This window comes from Ursus americanus, chromosome 8 (assembly GCF_024610735.1).
Source record: "Ursus americanus isolate L20-20 chromosome 8, mUrsAme1.1.p, whole genome shotgun sequence".
NCBI lineage: Eukaryota > Metazoa > Chordata > Mammalia > Carnivora > Ursidae > Ursus > Ursus americanus.
Genome location: NC_142134.1, coordinates 11,519,787 through 11,542,895, shown reverse-complemented (window position 1 = coordinate 11,542,895; position 23,109 = coordinate 11,519,787). Strand labels below are relative to the sequence as shown.

Below are 23,109 nucleotides of genomic sequence, written 5' to 3'. Positions count from 1 at the left end.
TTGGAGATTTTCTCCTTTCAAAACAAAAATGAAAACAAAACAAAAGCAAAAAAAAAAAAAAAAACCCTACTTATTCAGGGTTATACCACCTTATCAGAGGCTCTCGATGTCCAATAACTAGTTGACACAAGAGTATAAGGCTCCCAACCACTTGCCTGAATTGAGGGCAACTATGAGGAATCATCCTAGCCTCAAATCTGCCTGTATCATCACCTGAGATAGTTTAATTACATAGGGTTTAGCTTCATCCTCTGCCAGTCTCTGTTGTCTTTATTCCCCCAAAAGGTGTGGGCTTGAGAATGCTCTCCAATAACTTATTTTATTGTCTCAGATATTTGTCTCAGAGTCTATTCTAGGATACCGAACTACAACAGTAAGTATGAAATTACTTGAATATTCTGGAATAAATTACTTTGCTTTTTCACGTTAAGAGGTGTTCAAAGTGGCTTGTTTCCTCAAGGATGAAATGAGCATCTACCAAAGTAATTTCTAGGTCTGTTGGTCACTTTATTTTGATATTGTAATTGTTTTAAGTGTTGCTGTCATCAAGCTAATTACATTTCAGGTATAATATTAGGTATTTTATAAACAGTAGTTTATTGAATCTTAACAACAATCCTGCATGTAGATACAGGTATGAATATAAGTTTTCCTTTCATGGATGAAGAGACTGGAAACTTAGAAAGGTAAGTAACCTACCATACTCACTTAGCTACAAAAGTTTCTGATTCTGATTGATTCTCCCATTAAACTTTAAACTGCTTAAAGGCAGGATCCAGTTCTTTTATACACAGCACTGTTTCCCAACATGTAATGCAACATCTTGCCCTCAGTAGTAGTTAATTTATCACGTGAATCAATGAATCCACATTTGTCTGATCCAAAATCATGCCATTAGCCTCTGTGCTGTGCAGTCTCCCGGGTACACTGTGAGCCCTGGACTTAATGGTGAACATCATAAACAAACAAACAAACAAAGAAGTCTAAGATGTCAAAAGAAAACTATGCTGAACAAACAGGAGCGGATGATTTAAATGTGCACTTTTCTTTAAGAATTAAGAGTGAAAGTCTTCCTTTTGTTTATTTTTATGCTAGACCCACATGTACCTTATAGCTGCCAGAGATTAGACCAGAGCAGGAACACTGAGGCTGCCTATGGAATTGAAATATTTGACCCCTTTCCCTGTGTCTTTACTAAAACGATGTATTTAATTTAATGTCAGAAGGGTTAAAAAGATCACATAAAGAAAATAATGAATATTTCCACAAATATAGTGTTAAAGTAATGGAAATGAAGTCTCCATCTACCTCCTTACTTTCATAGGCAGCATGTGTAGAAATAGAAATGAAAAAGAAACATTACCACTGTTGATTATCATGATTAATTTATGTCTCTTTTCGGTCCCAAATGAATTTTTTCTCAGAATATTTCACAAATAACACTCATAATGTGTGTAACGTTCGGATGCAGATATTAAGCACAATTTGTGGATTTGTTGGTAACTTGTTCAACAGTTAAGTGAGCGTCTTACAGAAGTCATAAAGATAAAGAGGAAATGAAAGCTCACATTTCTAAGTATGCTTAAATACCTAGAATATTGGAAAAGAGCCAAGACGCCAGAAAATTTCCTTAAAAATGAAAACTGAATCAAAATAGGCTATTCCTTCTACTTCCAAGAAATTCCCGGAAACATCTGTAAGTCATACAATGCCTCCTTTTATACACCAGATAACCAGCCTGACTCTTTACTTCAAATCTACAGAAGACTTAGAATGGAAAAATAGAAGTCACAGAGAGGTTCTATTATAAGTAGGCACATAATAAAAATTAGAATGGCAGAAGAGCTCCTGGAGAAGATGGCCAAGTAGGAGAATCCTAAGCTCACTTCATCGCATGGATACAACTAGATAACACACACATCAGTGTAAATAACCCAGAAAATGACCTGAAGACTGGCGGAACAAAGTTTTCAACTAAGTGTAGAGAAGAGGCCACACTGAACAGGGTAGGTAGGGCAGAGATGCAGTATGGAGCTAAAAGCACTGAAGGACTGTCTACTGGAGAGAGGAACCTGCAGCATGGAGAAGGGAGAGAAACAGACTATCACACCAGGGATCCTGCAAAGGAAAGACAAATCCTCATAATGTTTGGTTTTGAAAACCAGAGGGACTGGATTTCCTGAGTTCTTACAACCGGTGGGAATTAAAGTCTGGAATTTTTAAAATCATCAGGCTCAATTCTGGAAGAACCTGGAGAGCCATAGGAAGCTGGGTCCCCCTCCTCGAAGAGACACAACAGTCCTCAAAAATACAAGATAGAACCACTGAGGCCAGCACTGCTGGTCTCTTCTCCTAGAAGACCAGCATATAACTTAACACCACTGCACGTCCTGACCACATGCTTCTGGGTCTCACTTGTGATGGTGGCAGCAGCAGTTTCCCTCCAGGGGAGACCGGTGCTCACCTTGTTAAAACTGTAAGCCCTGCCCACACACGTTTTGCAGAGCTACCAAGGCTGGCCCAGTCCCAGCAGCACCAGCTCATCCCATCTCATGGAGGAGCCACTTGGGCACCTCTCCTACAAGCACTTTGAGGATCTACCCCCTCCAATAGCCCTTGGCAGGAGCCCATTCATATGGGGGCCACAAGCCTGGCTGTGTACAAGCAGCTCCAGTATGGGCCAGGACCACTCCAAAGTGACTCCTACCATGGGGAAAGGGAAAGAAAATCACATAAACAGTCAGATGGTGGCCCTAGAAGACGTCTACTGGCAGACAACAAATCTGATTGTAAGCCCTGCCCAACAATAAAAGCTTCTTAGGGGACAATACTGGAAAATACCCTGCAGTTTAGTGCTACTTCACCTCTGACAAACATCTGGTCTGACTCACTCAAGCCCAAGGCATCCCCAGACTGACCCGCTAACCCAGGGACCAATCACTACCTGCAACAAGAAATGAGCCATTGCAGACAACCGGACTGAAGGAAAATGTGGCTTAGCCAGAATAGCAGAGCACATGCATTACATATAAGAGTCACCCCTGAAATGCCAAGTTCAGGTAAATGGGACACTGCACTACAGGGTACTAAAGGACCTATTCTTCATAAGGACACTACTTTCAAGAATAGGAGCTACAGCTGACTTTCCTAATACACAGAAAGAGATATATAGACTTAGACATAATAAGGAGACAGAAGAATATGTCCCAAATCAAAGAATAGGACAAAACCACAAAAGAGACTGAAGGAAAACAGACGTAAGTAATATGCCTGACAAAGAATTTAAAGTAATGATCATAAAGATACTTGCCGGGCTTGAGAAAAGAGTGGAGGACATCAGTGAAACTTTTAACAAAGAGAACCAATCAGAGATTAACAAAATGAATGAAATTAAAAATACACTAGGTGGAATAAATAGACTAGAGGATGTGGAAGAACAAATCAGTGACCTGGAGGACAGAGTAATGGAAAGTACTCAGGCAGAGCAGGTTAGATTAAAAAAAAAAAAAAAAAAAAGGAAAATGAGAATAGACTTAGAGAACTCAGTGACTCCATCAAGTGTAATAACATTTGTATTACAGGGATCCCAGAATAAAAGAGAGAAAAGGGGGCAGAAAATTTATTTGAAGAAATAATAGCTGAAAACTTCTGTAATCTGGTTAAGGAAACAGATCTCCAGATCCAGGATGCACAGAGAGCCCCCAACAAAACCAACCAAAGGAGGGCCACACCAAGACACATAGTAATTAAAATGGCAAAAAAAGTGGTGATTAAGAGAAACAATTTTAAAGCAGCAAGAAGAAAGAAGACAGTTACATACAAGGGAATTCTCATAAGGATATCAGGTGATATTTCAGCAGAAACTTTTCATGGGACATTCAAAGTGCTGAAAGGAAGAAAAAAAAATCTGTAGCCAAGGATACTCTATCCAGCAAGGCTATCATTCAGAATAGAAGGTGAGATAAAGAGTTTCCCAAACAAAAGTTAAAGGAATTCATGACCACTAAACCTATCCTATGAGAAATGTTAAAGGAAATGTATTGAGTGGAAAGGAAAGACCTTACATAAGAGTGAAAAACAGGAAGCATAAAAGCAGTAAAAATAATTATATCCAGAAAAATCAGGCAAGGGACTCACAAAATTAAAGGGTGTAAAGTATAATAATATATATTTAAAACATAGTAGGGAGAGGAGTAAAGAATGGGTTCAAATTTAAGTGACCATTAACAATACAGACAGTTATATATAGAAGATGTTACATACAAACCTAGTGGTAACCACAAATCAAAAGCTACTAATAGATATGCAAAAAGCAAAGAGACAGTAATCCAAGTATATCACTAAAGAAAGCCAACCTATGGTGAAGGAAGAGAGCAAGGGAACAAAAGAACAGAGAAAAACTATAAAACCAACCACAAAACAAGTAGCAAAATAGCAATAAAAACATACTTATCAATAATTACTTTGAATGTATATGGATTAACAGACATATTCAGAATATTCCAAACTAAAACAGCAGAGTAAACATACTTTTCCAGTGTACATGGAATATTCTCCAGAATACATCATGTATTTGGCCCCAAAACAAGTCTCAATAAATTCAAGAAGTTCAAAGTCATACCATGCATCTTTTCTGACCACAAGGCTATGAAACTAGAAATCAACCACAAGAAAAAAACTCTGGAAAGAGCACAAACACATGAAGGTTAAATAACATTCTACTAAACAATGAGTGGGTCAACCAAAAAATCAAAGAGAAAATTAAGAGAAAATACATAGAGACAAATGAAAATACATTGGTCCAAAATATTTGGAATGCAGCAAAAGCTGTTCTAAGAGGAAAGTTTATAGTAATACAGACCTACCTCAAGAAGCATGAAATATCTCAAGTAAACAATCTAACATTACACATAAAGAAGCTAGAAAAAGAAGAACAAGGAAACCCTAAACCTGAAGAAGGAAATAATAAAAATTGGAGCAGAAATAAATGACATATTTTTTCAAAAAGCAAACAATAAAAACAACAGATTGATGAAACCAGGACCTGTTTCTCTGAAAAAAATCTACAAAATTGATAAACCCCTAGCCAGACTCATTGAGGTGGGGAGAGAACTCAAACAAAATCAGAAACGGAAAAGAAGAAGTAACAACCAACACCACAGAAATACAAAGGATTGTAAGAGTGTTATGAAAAATTATATGCCAACAAATTGGACAAACTAGAAGAAATGGGTAAATTCCTAGAAATGTATAACCTACCAAAACTGAAGCAGGAAGAAATAGAAAATTTGAACAGACTGATTATCAGAAATGAAGTTGAATCAGTAATCAAAAAAATCTCAACAAACAAAAGTCCAGGAGCAGACAGCTTCACAGGCAAATTCTACCAAATACTGAAAGAAGAGATAATACCTATTCTTAAATTTTTCCAAAAAATAGAAGAGAAAACAAATTGTCTAAATTCATCTATGAAGCCAGCATTGCATTGATACCAAAATCAGATAAAGACACCACAAAAAAAAAAAAAAAAGAGAGAGAGAGAGAGAATTATAGGCCATTATCTCTCATGAGCATAGATGCAAAAATCCTCAACAAAATATTTTCAAACCGAATACAGCAATATTAAAAAAAAATCATTCACCATGATCAATTGGGATTTATTCCTGGGATGCAAGAGTGGTTAAATATTTGCAAATCGATCAATGTGATACATCACATTAATAAGAAAAGAGAAAAACCATATGATCATTTGATCATTTCAATAGATACAGAAAAACATTGACAAAGTACAACATCCATTCATGATAAAAACCTTCACCAACGTAGGTTTACAGGAACATATCTCAACATAATAAAGGCCGTATATGAAAAACCCATAGCTAACATCATACTCACTGTGAATAAAAATTGAGAGCTTTTCCTCTAAGGTCAGGAAAAAGACAAGAATGTTCATTCTCACCACCATTATGCAACACACTACTGGGAGTCCTGGCTGCAGCAATCAGACAACAAAAAGAAATAACAGGTATCCAAATCAGTAAGGAAGAAGTAAAACTTTCACTATTTGAAGACGACATGATACTCTACATAGAAAACCTTGAAGACTCCACCAAAAACTACTAGAACAGATAAGTGAATTCAGTATGTTTATAGGATACAATATCACTGTACAGAAATCTGTTTCATTTCTATATACTAATAATGAAGCAGCAGAAAGAGAAATTCAGAAAACAATCCCATTTACAATTGCACCAAAAATAATACAATACTTAGGAATAAACTTAAGGAGGTGAAATACCTGTACTCTGAAAAGTATAAAACACTGATGAAAGAAACTGAAGATGACACAAATAGAAAGACAGTCTATGCTCATGGATTGGAAAAACAAATATTGTTAAAGTATCTATCTACCCAACACAGTCTACAGATTTAATACAATGCCCAAGAAAATACCAATAGCATTTTTCATGTAAGTAGAACAAACCATCCTAAAATTTGTATGGAACTGCAAAAGACCCCCAAATACCCGAAGCAACCTTGAAAAAGAAAAACAAAGTTGGAGGTACCATAATTCTAGACATCGAGTTATACTACAAAGCTGTAGTGTTGAGGACAGTATGGTACTGGCACAAAAACAGACACATAGATTAATAGAACAGAACAGAAAGTGCTGAAATAAACTCATGATTATATGGTCAATTAATCTGAAAGGAAGCAAGCATATACGATGTGAAAAAGACAATCTCTTCAACAAATGGTGGACAGATATATGTAAAAGAATGAAACTGGACCACTATCTAATGCCATGCACAAAATTAAAATCAAAGTAGATTGAAGACCTATATGTGAGATCTGACACCATAAAAATCCTGAAAGTGAGCAGAGGCAGTAATTTTGCTGCATATCTTCTGTAACAGCATCTTTCTAGATATGTCTCCTGAGGCAAGAGAAAGAAAAGCAAAAATAAACTACTGGGACTACATAAACTTAAAAAACTTCTGCACAGTGAAAGGAAACAACCAGCAAAACTAAAAGACAACCTACTGAATGAGAGAAGATATTTGCAAATGACATATCCAATAAAGGACTAATATCCAAAATATATAAAGAATTTCTACAACTCAATATCCGTAAGACAATCCAAATTAAAAAAAAAAAATGGGCAGAAGACATGGCAGATATTTCTCTAAATAAGACATACAATGGCCAACATATGCAATGATGATCAACACTGGGGAAATGCAAATCAAAACTGCAATGAGATATCACCTTACACCTATCAGAATAGCTAAAATCAAAACAGAAGAAACATCAAGTGTTGGTGAAGAGGTGGAGAAAAAGGAACCTTCTTGTGGGAATGCAAACTGGCGCAGCCATTGTGGAAGATAGTATGGAGTTTCCTTAAAAATTTTAAAATAGAACAGCCCTACAATCCAGTAATTGCACTACTGGGTATTTGCCCCCAAAATATAAAAACACTAATTTGAAGTGAAATATGGACCCCCTATGTTTTTTGCAGCATTATTTACAATAGCCAAATCATAGAAGTAACACAAGTGTGAATTCACAGATAAATGGATAAAGAAGATATAGTGTGTGTGTATGTGTGTGTATATATATACATGTGTGTATATATATATATACGTGTGTATACACACACACACACACAATGGAATATTATTCAGCCATAAAAAGGAATGAAATCCTGCTATTTGCAATCACATGGATGGATCTAGAGAATTTGATGCAAAGTGCAATAAGCCAGTTAGAGAAAGACAAATACCATATGATCTCACTCATATGTGGAATTTTAGAAGCAAAACAAAGGAAAAAGACACACAAGCCAAAAAAACAGACTTTCAACTATAGGATACTAACAGATGATTACCTGAGGGGAGGTGGGGATGGGTGAAGTAGGTAAAGTGGATTAAGAGTATATGTACGGGGCCCCTGGGTGGCACAGTGGTTAAGCGTCTGCCTTCAGCTCAGGGTGTGATCCCAGCGTTATGGGATCGAGCCCCACATCAGGCTCTTCCACTATGAGCCTGCTTCTTCCTCTCCCACTCCCCCTGCTTGTGTTCCCTCTCTCGCTGGCTGTCTCTATCTCTGTTGAATAAATAAAATCTTAAAAAAAAAAAAAAGTGTATATGTACCTTAACACTGCATAACATATGGAATTGTTGAATCATTATATAGCATACCGCAGATAATATAACCCTGTATATTATCTACACTAGAATTAAAATAAAAGAAGAAAATTAAAGATGAAAAAATAGCAGTTTACTAAAAACATGAAGACAATATTAGGAGTAAAGACATGTTTAGCAAAATATCTTAACTTGAAATCACTGAATATAAGCACACCCTGAAGATATCCCCTAATATGCCTTAGTTTTACAGAAAATTGGAGCGGTTCATCTTAGTAATGATAATCTTCAAGCATAACTTTATAGTATTGTTCTGTATGTATTTTATTACAATGTGGTACATTTTAGAAATATTCCCATGGGAATAGTGGGAGGCCACTAACCGGTATTAAATCAAGCAAATTATCTATCCCACACTATCTGTAGGATACAAATTCATTGTGCTTCCATCTTCCTGTCAATATACAGCCATACCTTATTTTATTACACTTTACATTTTTTACAAATTGAAGGTTTGTGGCAATCCTGCATTGAGCAAGTCTATGGGCACCATTTTTCTAACAGCATCTGCACACTTTGTGTCTCGGTGTCACATTTTTGTACTTTTTACAGTATTTCAAAATAGTCATTGTTTTTATATTTGTTATGATGTTCTCTGACCAGTGTTGTAATTGTTTCATGGTGCCACAAACTGCAACTATATAAGATGGCAAACAATTGATAAATGCAGTGTGTGTTCTGACTGTTCCACCAACCAGCCACTCCTCCTACTCTCTCCCTCTCCTTGAGCCTCCCTATTCCCTGGGACACAAGAATATGGAAATTATGACAATAACATTACAATGGCCTCTAAGTGGTCAAGGTAAATAAAGAGTTGTACATCTTTCACATTAAACCAAAAACTAGAAATGACTAAGGTTAATGAGGAAGACATGTTGAAAGCCAAGATAGGCTGACCAATTTGGCCAAACAGCCAAATTGTGAATGTAAGGGAAAATTTCTTGAAGGAAATCAAAAGTGCTACCCCAGGTAACACATGAATGATAAGAAAGTGAAATATACTTATTGCTTAGATGGAGAAAGTTTTAGTGGTCTGGATAGAAGATTAATCCAGCTACAACATTCACTTAAGCCAAAGCCTAATTCCCAGAAAGGACCCACGTTTGTTCAATTCTATGAAAGCTGAGAGGTGAGGAAACTGAAGAGTATGATATTACCAGAGACTGGTTCATGAGGTTTAAGGAAAGAAGCCATCTCTATAACATCAAAGGGCAAGGTGAAGCAGCAAGTGCTGACTTAGAAGCTTTAGCCAGTTATCCAGAAGATCTAGCTAAGATAATTAACGAAGGTAGCTAGACCAAACAACAGATTTTCAGTGTAGTCAAAATAGTTCTTCTATTGAAAGAAGATGCCATGTAGGACTTTCATAGCAAGAGAGGAGAAGTCAATGCCTGGCTTCAAAGGATAGGCTGACTCTTGTCAGATGCTAATGCAGCTGGTGCCTTTAAATTGAAGCCAATCTGAAAATCCCGGGGCCCTTAAAACATACAAAATCTATTCTGCCTGTGCTCTATAAATGAAACAACAAAGCTTGGATGACAGTACATCTGTTTATAACATGGCTTAGTGAATATTTTAAGCCTACTGTTGAGACCCACTACCGGAAAAAAAGATTCTTTTTGACATATTACTCCTCATTGACAATGCAACTGATCATTCAAGAGCTTTGTTAGAAATAGACAATGAGATTGACGTTTTCATGCATTCCAGCACAACATGCATTCTGTAGCCCATGGATCAAGAAGTCATTTCAACTTTCAAGTCTTATTGTTTAAGAAATACATCTTGTAAATCTATAGCTGTTGCTATTGAGAGTGATGCCTCTGATGGAATTGGGAAAACTTGGTTGAAAACCCTCTGGAAAGGATTCACCATTCCAAATGTCATTAAGGATATTCGTGATTCATGGAAAGAGGTAAAAAAAAAGATCAACGTTAACAGGCATTTGGGAGAAGTTGACTCTACCCCTCATGGATGACTAAGGGCTTCAAGACTTCAGTGGGCAAAGTAAATGCAGATGTGGTAGAAATAGCGAGAGAGCTAAAATCACAACTGGAGACTGGAATGTGACTGAAGTGCTGAAATCTTATGATAAAACTTTAATGTATAAGGAGTTGCTTCTTAGGGATGAGCAAATAAAGTTTCTTGAGATGGAACATACTTCTGGTGAAGATGCTGTGAAATTATTACAATGACAGCAATAGAATTTCAAATATTACATAAACTTAGTTGGCAAAGCAGCAGCTGGATTTTAGAGGGTTGACTTCAATTTTGAAATAAGTTCTACTGTGGGTAAAATGCTATCAAACAACATTACATGCTACAGAGAAGTCATGAAAGGAAGAGTGTATCAATACAACAAACTTCGTTGTCTTATTTTAAGAAATTGCCACAGCCACCCCAGCTTTAAACAACCGCCACCCTGACAAGTCAGCAGCCAGCAACATGAGGATAAGACCTTCCACCAGCAAAGAAAAAAAAATACAACTCCCAGAAAGCTCAGATGATGGCTAGCATTTTTTAGCAATAAAATATTTTTAGTGAAGACATATACCTTATTTTTTTAGGCATAACGCTATTGCAGACTTAATAGCTACCGTATAGTGTCACATAACTTTTGTATGCACTGGGAAGCCAAAAAAATTCATTTGACTTGCTTTATTGTGATATTAGCTTTATTGTAGTGGTCTGGAATTGAACCTGCAATATCTCCAAGGTATGCCTGTAATATGAATAACAGAAGATACCTCAAAAGACTCTTCCGAAAATTAGATATATATGGGTATTAGAAGAATGCTTGGCATATAATATACACTAAAATAAATATCACATATTATTATTTCAAGCAGATAAACTTTTTCAGTGCTTCTTCAATGCTTAATATGTGCCGGCAAAGTGGGTCAAGTAGATAGGGTGTATGTATATAAGAAAAGTGGATGACTTGAGGTTGCATTTTTGCAGTACATCAGTAAGAACTTGATTTAAAGGGACATGAGGAAAAGAGAGAAAGCAAAGATAATCTCCAGGTGTTGGCCTGATAATGGTGCCATTTATTGAGAAAAAGGATATTTGGGAAATAGGTTTCAGAGTCAAAATCAAGTTTGTTTGGTTCTACGTCAAATATATTAATTAAAGTGATGATGACTGAATAAGCAAATTGGGGGTCAAAATAGAGATCAGTTTTGGAGAAATGGTTTTCTAGGGAACAATGAAATGATAGGTATGCAAAACGACACCATGTAGATGTTGAGTATGCAGAAATTTTCACTGGCACCTTCAGCGCATTTTGTTATCAGTCGATGGCCATGTACTCTATACTCTTCTCTTTCCTCCTCCTTTGCAGCAACAATAAATCTTTCACTTTTTGCCTCTAGAGCCAATAAGGCAACTTGTCAGTTCTGTCTCTGTATTTTTCTAAACCAAGACAGGGCTCTCTTCAAGAGTTCTGGTGCCAGCGTGTAATCTTTGCTTGTTTTTTTGTTTTGTTTTTTGTTTTTGCTTTTTTTTTTTAACTTTGGAAAGTATTTTATTTTTTCCCTTTTACTTCATTTTCTTTTCCTTTCTTTAACTTCAAATAACTAACATATAATGTATTATTAGTTTGAGAGGTGGAGTTCAGTGATTCTTTGCTTTCTTTGTAGTGTGATTCAATGAGCTATGTCTTGTTTCTCTCATTAGAGTATGAACTTCTTGTGAGAAAGAAGATAATGAATACTCTTGGACCCGATTTATAGCAAAGCATAACCAAAAGTCTGAATTAAACACTTGCTGAAATTTTTCTAAGTGCTCTATAGTTCTCCCTAGGTCATTGTAGTGACTTTGTTTTTAGTTCCTTAAATTTCTAGGTTACCATTTTGCTGACACAAATCATGATATTGGTAATTCTAAAACTCTCTTAGCATATGTTTAAGTAAATATAATATTTTAAATCCAACAAAAAATTAATGGCCTCATATATGAATGTGCATTACTTAGTAAAATAAATAATCTCTATTCTCAGATAAAACTATAGAATTCAAATTTAGGAAATTAAATTTCAAAATGGCTTTTTTTTTATTTTTTTAAAAGATTTTATTTATTTATTTGACAGAGAGAGACAGCCAGCGAGAGAGGGAACACAAGCAGGGGGAGTGGGAGAGGAAGAAGCAGGCTCATAGCAGAGGAGCCTGATGTGGGGCTGGATCCCAGGACTCCAGGATCACGCCCTGAGCCGAAGGCATACGCTTAACGACTGGGCCACCCAGGCGCCCCTCAAAATGCCTTTTAGTTCAACACTAAAAAGAAATAAGCTATCAAGCCATGGAAAGACATGAAGGAAACTTAGATGCACATTACTGGGTGAACTAAGCCAATATGAAAAGACTACACATATCCTGTATGATTCCAACTATACAACATTATGAAAAGGCAAAACTCTGGAGACAATAAAAAGACCAGTGGTTGCTAAGGATCAGAGGAGAAGGGGAGAGATTATTAGGGAGAGCACACAGGATTTTTAGGGCAGTGAAAATAGTCTGCATGGCATTATAATAATAAATAAGTGAATTTGTTCAAACCCAAAGAAGGTATAGCTCATAGAGTGAACCCTGAGGTAAACTATGGACTTTAATTATATGTCAATGTAGGTTCATCGCTGGCTTAAAAAAAAAAATTACCATTCTGGTGAATGATGTTGATAATGGAGGGAGATTATGAATGTGTGGGGCAGATGGTGTAAAAGAAATCTCTGTACCTTCCTCTCAGTTTTGTTACAAAATTAAAACTGCTCCAACCCCCCCCCCAAAAAAACCCTATTTAAAAAAAAATGTCTTTTATCCATAAATTATCCATATTTACTTTTATAGTAAATTAACCACTATTTATAGAAGTATTGTACTGGGAAATTTAATTTTATGAATTATGAGTTATTTTTTAAGTCTTGTTGAAAATTTAGGGTTTTGCACACAAAAGTGAAAATACCACTCTGTGTTCTATGTATGTTATGAATGGATTTTTTAGACATCTTTTCCTTTCTGTGTCTTTACTATAGGCTACATATCGAAATCGAATTGTGAGCCAAAGTCTCAGCACAAGGGACAGAAAAGCAATGCATACTCCCACCGAGGACCGTTTTAGATACTCAGCAGCTGATCAGACAAGCCCCTACAAAAGTAAGAGCTGTCAACTATCAAGTCTATGCTTAAGTAATTTCTTGAAGGACAAGGAACTAGTGGAGGTTATCAAACACTCAAGAGGAACTTATGAAACCCTCACGTCAGAGGTCACCCAGAATTTACGGGCCACTGTAGGGCAGAACACTCTGAAGCCAACAGCTAAGGCCGAAGGGCCCTCCATGTTCCCAGAGAAACCAAAGGACCAAGCTGCTGTGGCCCGACAGCATTCAACCTTTACAGGAAGGTTTGGACAGCCACCGAGAGGGCCAATCTCTTTACACATGTACAGCAGAAAGAATGTTTTTCTTCACCACAATTTACACACCACTGAGCTGCAAACTCTAGGCCAGCAGGATGGATAATTAAATCACCCTATTCCTGTCTCTCAGTAGGATAAGGATGATTAGTGTTTCTCGTGCATAGTTCATGTTTAAATTGTCATATCCCTACTACTTTTTGGTTTTAGTTATAAACAAAGAATTGTGCACTTTTTTTTTTTTTAGAATGAGGGTTCAGGCATGTTAATTGAATTAGGTTTGATAGCCTTCAAGACTTTATTATATATATGTATAATAAATGGGACCATCTTGTTGGTTTATATAGTCTATAGTTTATTTATCTCTATCAGTCACTGATATGCATTGAAGTTTCAGAAGGTAATATCAAATAGCACTCTGTTCACTTAATGGTGTTACTGTGAGAATAGACTTGAGGAATAAATAGATAAAGGAACTGTAAAGAATTTTAAATTACATAGTTAATAGAAAGAGAAGAAAAGAAGGATTTTAAAGGCTTATATTTGATGTGTATTTATTTGAAGAATGAAGCTTGCTTGCATGTAACCTGGAGATGCACCTGTCTCTCTATTACATACATTCAAGCTTATCTTGCCATGCTATGAAGGGGGAAACGGCTATTTCTTTTATCCTCTAAATGTTTAGTTCACACTGTTCACAAAGGATTTCAGACTGAGTAATTGCTATCGAAATAGAGAATGACAGCTCTGATCTTCGAAAAATTTTGCTTTCCGTTTTGCTACGGATGTTGAGGTAGTAAGACACAACATAGCGAGGTGGTCAAGTTGGGTGAATTTTGTCAAATGATGCATAAAGCGTAACATGTTATATTCTGAGTCACTGTCACAGCAATATCAGCATTTTTTTTTTTAAATCTGAAGGATGGGTCATTCTAAGGAAACTTTTATTTCACGCTCCTTGTATTTGTAACACTTTTACTTATTTTTATGGATGTCCCATTTTGCTCGCTATGTATCAATTGATCTATGTGAGGACTTGAGGAGCAGAAAGTCAGTTTCTTGGTAGCCCAGTACACACGATTCTGACAACTCAGTAATCTAGATTTAGAAGAAAAAGTAAATATATGTGAATTTTGACAGTTTGATCTTAGAAATAAATCTCTAACAGAAGTGTTTAAAACTCATTTCGCAGGAAATATTTCTCTTTACCAAATAAGGCCTAATATGTTTTATACATAAGTGCACATGAGATCAATGAATTCCTTTATGTTTAATTAATAACAAAGCTGTATGCAGCTGTAGAAGTAAGTAAGTAAATAAATAAATAAATAAATAAATAAATAAATAAATAGTTTTAAAACAGTAAGAATCAGGGCTGCAATTTTCTTTTACAAAGATAAAAGCTAGTAACTTTATCCACATTAGGCATAGTCCCTGCAAATTGAAATTGTCATACCTACTGCATGATCTGTTTCCCTTGCATTCTCTAACAGACAGAATCCATCAGCATGTACAAATGAAATGGATAAAGGGAAATTGAGATAGCAGTTTTAGCATGGCATCTGACTAATCTGCTTAAATTAAAGCTGTGTATGAAATGCATCTCTTAATACAAAAATGGATTTAAGCTCTATCCTTTGGGGAAAAGCCATTAAATTTCCCCCCAGCTTTAACTATTAAACTTTGCTCCATTTTTACACTTTGATTAGAATTAGTAAAAGTCAAGAGCCTAGTGGAAATGTTTTACTTTTAATTTTGGTTTTCTGAAGGAAGACACGTGTGCATCAAGACAAATGTTTGCCAAATGTTTTCTTTGTGTGTTTGTAATTCTGCCGAAAGGGAACAATACACACAGAAATTTGCTTGGCTTAATGAGACTGCTATCTAAAATTCCCACTCTACTTTAGATGCTACAATATTCATGCGGATACACATTCTGGGCTGGGCAACATTTAAGAAATGATAGAAAAACTTTGACTATTAATTGTGGAATTCAGCTTCATTTGTCCTGAATGTTGGTGTGTGTTGCTAGAGTATTTGAAGTCTGTAAATAAATTAGCACGATAAAATAATCAAGGATTTTTTCCCAGGATATGGAAGAACTATGTATCACAAATAATGTTTTTGATCTGGACTTTTGGAGTTTATAGTTTTGTTTTCCTGAAAGATAGACTTTTGAATTATGCTTTGTAAAAATATAGTCTATTTAAGAAAATCTGTCATTTAATAGACGTTTTAAGAGATGTTTTAAACACTAGTATTTTCTTGAAAAACCTTTTTTAAAGCTGAAACATTCAAAAAGAAAACCTGGATTCAACAGTTCAATTTTAAAAGGAGGGGTATTTTTTGGAAATATCATCTTAAAGCTGTTTTGTATCGGTATTTTCAGCATTGTTATAATATTATTTGTAATACTAAGTGTAACTCAGGCCTGGAGAAGGTGTAAGCCCACTCTGCTACTGTACATCAGTGACTGTAAAACAGGGGTCCTTTGTAAGTTCCTCTTGTGTATATATAGTAACTCGTAACAATGGCACGTGGGGACTCTTTCAGCAAACTGATTTCTTTGTACGAAAATCTCTAGTTTTCTAAGGCAGTTCCATGTATAAAAGTGATTTATACATTTCTCCAAGGCGGTACATATCCAAAGACATGACACCAGGGGGAAAAAGTGCTTGTTTTTCTGAGGGAAGCAGTTGTCTTTCTTTCCCTTCCTCTTTCTTCTGTGCATGTGTGCGTGTAGCGAAGCCTAAGCAACCCTGTAGAGTGTCTGCTGCAAAGGGTCTCTTCTGAATTTCGAATGTGTTTTAAAGGACACTTAAGAAGAGATATTCCTTGAGGAAAAGCTGTTTCCACCTGAAATAAACTGTGCCCGTTTTTGTAATTATTGGAACATGCAACTCTTTCTATGAACTCAGTGATTTTGTTTGAGTAATTTTATATGCTAAGAGAGTCACAGCAAAATTATGAAGTATCTGTCCAAGTATTTTTGCTTCTTTGGAGCACCATCGTCTTTGTGCAAATGACACCCCGAAACCGTAGCTGCAATGCTCGAGGTATGAATCTACCAGTATCAGTATGCTCAGGGTAAGAACGCAGAGCTACACATCATTCAACTTGTTTTTGTCATTTATGGATTGAGATATAAATAAAATAGCAAGCCTCTAGTCACCATGAAACATTTGTAGACTTGTCCATACGTCCCTAGTTTAAAATGTTTACAAATGGTCATGATTAATCTGGGTTTATGATCGGTGTTTTCCAAGGTTTAATGCAACCCATTGTCGTTATATCCTGAGTGCTATTGAATTCAAAGGAAATTTCACATTTTTTTTGCCTTGTGTTTGAGATAATACCTCCCCCTGAAAAGTTAGTATTTTTTCATTATCATTATTTACAGACCACATCCCCAAGATAAGTAACCACATTCCACTAGTCCTCACAAGAACTTTCTTAGTAATTTAGTTGTTGATGGAACAGTAAGAGCAGTTTATCGACTGGCAAGTAGTGTTTCTCCACATTCATTATCACCTTTCCCATTATCAAAAAGTCGTAATCCAATACAGTGAGTAACTTGGAATACACAGTATAATCTAATAATTATAATCTTATAATCTCAACTTTGTCCCACATTTTCACCTTCAGAATTGTACATTCTGAATGCAGCCCTTAAACTCTATGTGGTTCAAAGTGGAATAAGAAAAGGGGAAGGAGCCGTCTGCCATTGCCATCCATGTGACGGAATCCCATTCCCCATGGCTGAGGCTTTTCCCTGGGTGATAGATTGGTTTCAATGCAGCACTGATTCATTTATACTAGGATTTTAATTGCATTCTGGGACTTGACTCTAGGCATTATTATCACATCTATTATGTATATTCTTTTTTTTGTGTGTGTGTGCAAGAAACAGGTCAATTATACATTATGTATTCTTTGGGAATTTATACCTCCTGGAATTTAACCTTCTTTTTTTCCTTCTTGTTCATTTTCCATGTGCTAACTTTGTCATGCCAACTCTAGGCTATATCTAAACACATTGCAGGGATGATAGAAAATACAAACTTCTGGGGTTCTTTTAAAAAGCTGAATTACACTATGTAGAAGAGCAAACAGCCAACTATCAACCAAAGAAGCCTACTCTTCTAATATACATTATCCCCACATTTTTATTTTTTAAATCTGTGCCATGTTCTTTCACCAATAGTCAGAGCCACAAACATATCCATAAACTATTTACAACGAATTTGATCTTGCTCAGAACCCAGCTGCAGTCCCAAGTAGTATAGGCCAAAAACAAAAGTCAAAGATACATCTTCCAGTTGTGTTACATATGGAAAAGAACAAAGGTAGTATACCCTATTTTAGTCCTGGAGAGTTTCCCACAAAAATATTAACACAATAAAAAATTCCTAATATGGAGTGAGTTTCTTCCACCTGAATAAGTGATCTACAGTGTGGGATATCATGATTCATTCTAGAGAAGGAAGTTTCAATGAAGTCCCTTTAACTTTACTGATTTAATCTAATGAACTTACTTTTTCTTCTGAACATAAAATTCAAGAAAACGTGCTTCTATATCTTAGCATCCTTTCCAAACATTACCTCATTGCTCTAGTAAGCTCAGGTTACATAACAAAATTTTATAGACTGGGTGTCTTAATCAATAGACATGTGTTTCCCATAGTTCTAGAAGATGGAATGTCTAATATCCAAGTGCCAGCAGTTTCAGTTCCTGGCTTGCAGACAGCTTTGTCCTTTTCAATACGTCCTCCTCTCCTAAGGCCACTAATCCCATCACATGGCCCCAATATCATGACTTCATCTAAACATAATTATTTTTCAAAGGCCCCACATCCCAATACCATCACATTGGGGTTAAGGCTTCAAAATATGACTTTAGGGGGAACACAAAGCCCCATTCCATGGCATTAATTTTCAGTTTACAACTGCCTAATAAGTTTGCTATTGTTTTAGTCATTTCATAGATGAGATCAGAAAGGTGGTTGATTTCCCAAGGACACACAGCATGTATGTTGACCTGGATTCCATAATCCTTGATCTTTCCTTCTACACTATGCTTTGGAGTAGGCTTTCTCCCAAGGAAGGCGCAGAGTAGGCTCCCTCCCAAGGAAGCGGAGTGACTCAAGCAAATATGTGCTGCCTCCGTCTCCTTTACTCTTACAATTCCATTGATACTGGCTAGGGAAGACCAGCAGAGCAATGATCTATTTCAGCAAAAAAAGCTACTCATTCAAAAGCATTCTTAAAAAAGTACTGATGTTTAGATCAATAAATATAGAATCTTGAGAGGAAAGCACTTACGTATTTCAAGGTTGTCTCCTAGAAAATCTGACATCCTAAATTTCTTTTCTTGAAGACAATTGGAAAAAACGCTGACGTAATTTCATGTTAAATATTTTTTTTAAAGGAAAGGGCCAGTAAAGTGTCTAACATAAGGAGAACATACAGTAGATGAAAAATAATGTAGTTACTAGATTATCTTAATCCTTTCCTTCATTTTCTGAGGCTATTGATCTAGATACTATTGAATTTGGTACTTTGTGTTGCCTTATCTACATCTGAAACAACAAGATCTTTACAAAATTAGTTTGGATATTTCTATGTAGGGACCAAAATCACAGATGATTTAAAGTTTCTTAAATATTTGGAAGGAATTAAAATAAAATGTGAAATGCAAATTTATTCACCCTAAATTTTAAATAATATACACTCTATAAACATATACCTAAATAATGTCTGAAGAAAACATAATCCTATTGTTAATCATCTCTTCCAAAATCTTATTTTCAGGAATGCAAAATAATTTGAATATTAGCTAAACCCTATTTTTAGAAGGAAAAGAAACTATTTGATGTATTCTAATATACATGGGTCTGAGATTAACAGCATAACAATGCTTTCTATTCTCTAAAACTAACAATTTAGTGAAAAAGATAATAGCAAATTACTCTGGAAATTATAATTCTTAGTAATATTGAATGCCATAGTATAATTTCTTTTGTGGCTCTCGATTTCCCAATAAGGGCAATGATTTTATTTAATGGAAATTTCACCATTTGACTACTATTCTGAGAAAAAATTGATACACTTAAGCATGGTGATTAAAAAAATATGCATAATTCATGTGCAAAATAAAATTTAAAACAACAAGTATGTTGTGTGGTACCTGACTACTTTCATTATGATATTAATTTGTCTTAGTGATAGAGTGATTTACACATGTATTCACAGTATGCATAAGACAATGTGATTTCCAGATTCTTGAAAGTTGTGATGATTGGCAAGAGGCAGATCAGCCACTTATTTCATCAGTTAGTTGACCTGATTTCTATTCCACTTTCTTTGACACTGGGCTTTTCTTAGTTCTTGATATACATTAATAAAGTGCACTATCCCAGGGAGCATTGGGAGATTATGATACTATCATTGCATTTCAATTTATGTGTGGAATCTTTTCATTCTGTTTATACTCTTTATCTCCAACTGGTCACAATAAAAAATATAATGTTTTGACTTTTTATAATTTACAAAACCTGTTTTATCAATTCTATGTGTTTTGTAGTAACACAAAAAATACAAAATCTTCTAAATTCTGTCTCTGTTTCTCTCTCTCTCTCTCTCTCTCTCTCTCACACACACACACACACACACACACACACACAAACACACAAGTTTTTCAGCACATTTGAAACAGTGAATGAGTATGTATCCATTTGGCATCCACACCAGCCAATAGGGAAGAACATACATTAAAAATTCTGCTGCAATGCCTTGAAAGCATATCTTAACATTTTTATGTTTAAACTTATCAGGTGTTCTCTACAGCCTCACAGCCTCAGAGTAAATGGTGCTCCTTGTTGTATGCTCTTACGTGATTTCAAAAAGCTGAAATGAAACATGATATATTTTATAATTTATGTGTAGTATAACCTTATAGTTTAAGACTCAATCTATTTTCCTGACCACGGGAAGAGTTTTTATTTGATTCTGCACTCTATTTTCTATATAAAATGTCAAGAAACACTATATTGATTATTTTTTTTATTAAATTACTGAAGGTATTACATTTTAGGGGTTATTTTGAAGACTTTATGAGACTTCATAGACTCTACTTCTACATTCTGTTGGTAATCATTTACAAGCCCTTTTGTTATGATTATAATAAATCAGCATGTTCTCGTGGATGGATTATACAGCTATTTCTCTTTAAAATTTCAATGGATAACAATCATTTTAAAATGTTTAAAATGGAATATTATGTATATAGTGCTTATTATACATTCTTTCAAATATTCTCATTTTTAATCTTATTTTAAATGGCTCATACATTTCATTACATTTCATGTTATTATTTCTCTACTATAGCTAATGCTTTGTCATTTGTGAAGAGATTATTAGAACAGGCATCACATCATAAAATGTATAGAAGTGACACAAGTGAATATTATGGCTGAAGTAAGGTTTAAAAATTAAATCATATTTTAGAAGATGACTATGAAAATTAGAACCAGAAAGTTAGCTTCAGATAATAATTTAGCCAAGGGTAGTGCTTTAGTTTTATTTATAGGTATCCACCCAGAATTTCACAATAGAGGAGTATTGATTTGTTTAAAGGTATTACTTATAATACACTGGCAACCATATGACCAAAAGAAAACCAAAACCAGAATAAAATATTAGAAGATGTTTTTGGATGCTGTGATGCACTGTTAGTGTTTGAGTTAATTTTGTTTTTTCCTTCATGGGTTCTTATACATGAAAAAGGAAATATTTAAATAAAGTTTAACTTTTAAATAGCAACCACATTTAAGGTATTCTTAGCTCTTATACCACAGTTTGCACTCTGCATTTTATTTTTTCCTATCAAAGGAGCACTGGATAGAAAAGATATATGCATATAAATCCAGTGTCAAATTCTGGTGAACAGTGAAATGTAACCACATCCTGGAAATTTAAACTGGTGCCCTGTTTCAACTGAATGGCTGATTTTAAAGAGTCTATAATGGATACATTACGTCAGAGGCTAAGAGGTTTATCCCTACACAAACAGATGACTCAAAAGTGTGTGCTAACAGATTTTAAACCCAAGTAACATTTAACATTAGTAAATGTGATAACATTATAGCACCTTTTTACTAGCCATTATCACTGTTTTTGAAGGTCTGATATTAGAATATTTTTTTGGTGAAGAAACTATGGCTAATCTGCCATATTTCCATGGTGCTAAAACCTACAAATTTAAATGTTTCGAACAATATATTGAAGGATTGCTTCTTACTAGTTGAGAATTCCTTGTAGTGCTTGCCTCTGTCAAAGCCTATGAACCCAAGAGCACTGATGATGATGATGACATTGGAGGGGAAGAGGATGATTAAAATAACAACAGCAACTATAACCAATGACAACAACAACAAACCCTTCTTCTTTGAAAGAAATCTCTAGCAAATTATCATTAGAAATTCTATTAAAAATCTCTGGAATTTTCAGATTCTTCATTTATTTTTATTTTTATTTTATTTTTTTTTATGATCCCATGTTCCCAACATTGCTTTGGTAATGGATGAATTTATACAAAGACTTTGAAATTCCTGGATTCTTAAAAATATTTTTAAACACAGGAAATTTTATATCTTTAATGTCAGGTTCATAGGCCACTATATCAAGTTTTACTCAATGTTTATCTTGCTGAAGATAAGATTATGTCCTAGCATAGTGAGTTTGCTATATGTTTAAAAATTTTTTCACACTTTCATAGAACTTTATTTTTTAGTCTATTTCACACACACACACACACACACACACACACACGTGCGCGCGCTTCCTGTGCTGTGCTACTTCATTATCTGTTAAAAACAAAATTCATTGGAATGCTTGCTAATATGTCAAAAGCTTATTGACTTTTAATACTAGTATGTTATGGTGAACAGAAATCACTGCATCTTACCAAATTTTGTAATAGAGATGCCAGAAAAATGTCATACGCTTAACATTTGAGAAGTTTGTCATATAGAAAACAGGAATAAACACAAATGGCTGAAGTCTTTGCTTTTTTAAAATTGTATTGTAATGTAAAGAATCAAGATGTTCCAATTATTTCTAATAATTCCTTAATGATACAGCAGTCTTATAAATTACCTCCTATTAAGCTTTTTCTCAATGTGTGCATGAAAGCCTTAAAGCTTATATTAGTAATAATAGATTCTCAATTTTCCACTGAATGTTCTGATGTCGAAAGACCTTCCCCCATGCTTTGGGGCAGGTTAAAAAAAAATTCAATATAAGATTTAAAATTAATAGAGTTGCATTTATTCAGAAGAATTATCTACACTGAAACATTTTTTTTTAAATTAAGGACTTCAGTATTCCTGAATAAAGCCATGCAGCCCACCTATATGTTGGTTCCCTACCATCTGCCAAATTGTGTGTTCCACAGTTAAGATGTAAAAACAAAATGATAATTTTCCTGTATGCA

The 23,109-nt window shown here is 35.0% G+C and overlaps 1 protein-coding gene across 2 annotated transcripts in view; it reads left to right on the top strand.

The window, feature by feature from the left end:
- Positions 1–20,828, top strand: part of CCSER1 (coiled-coil serine rich protein 1) — a 1,291,424-nt gene extending 1,270,596 nt beyond the window's left edge. For both annotated transcript variants that reach the window (XM_045791946.2, XM_045791951.2), the window contains one exon: positions 13,237–20,828. In XM_045791946.2, the coding sequence (XP_045647902.1) occupies positions 13,237–13,722 (486 nt within the window). In that variant the 3' untranslated portion in view covers positions 13,723–20,828. The remainder of the gene's footprint in view (positions 1–13,236) is intronic.
- Positions 20,829–23,109: the final 2,281 nt, after the last annotated feature.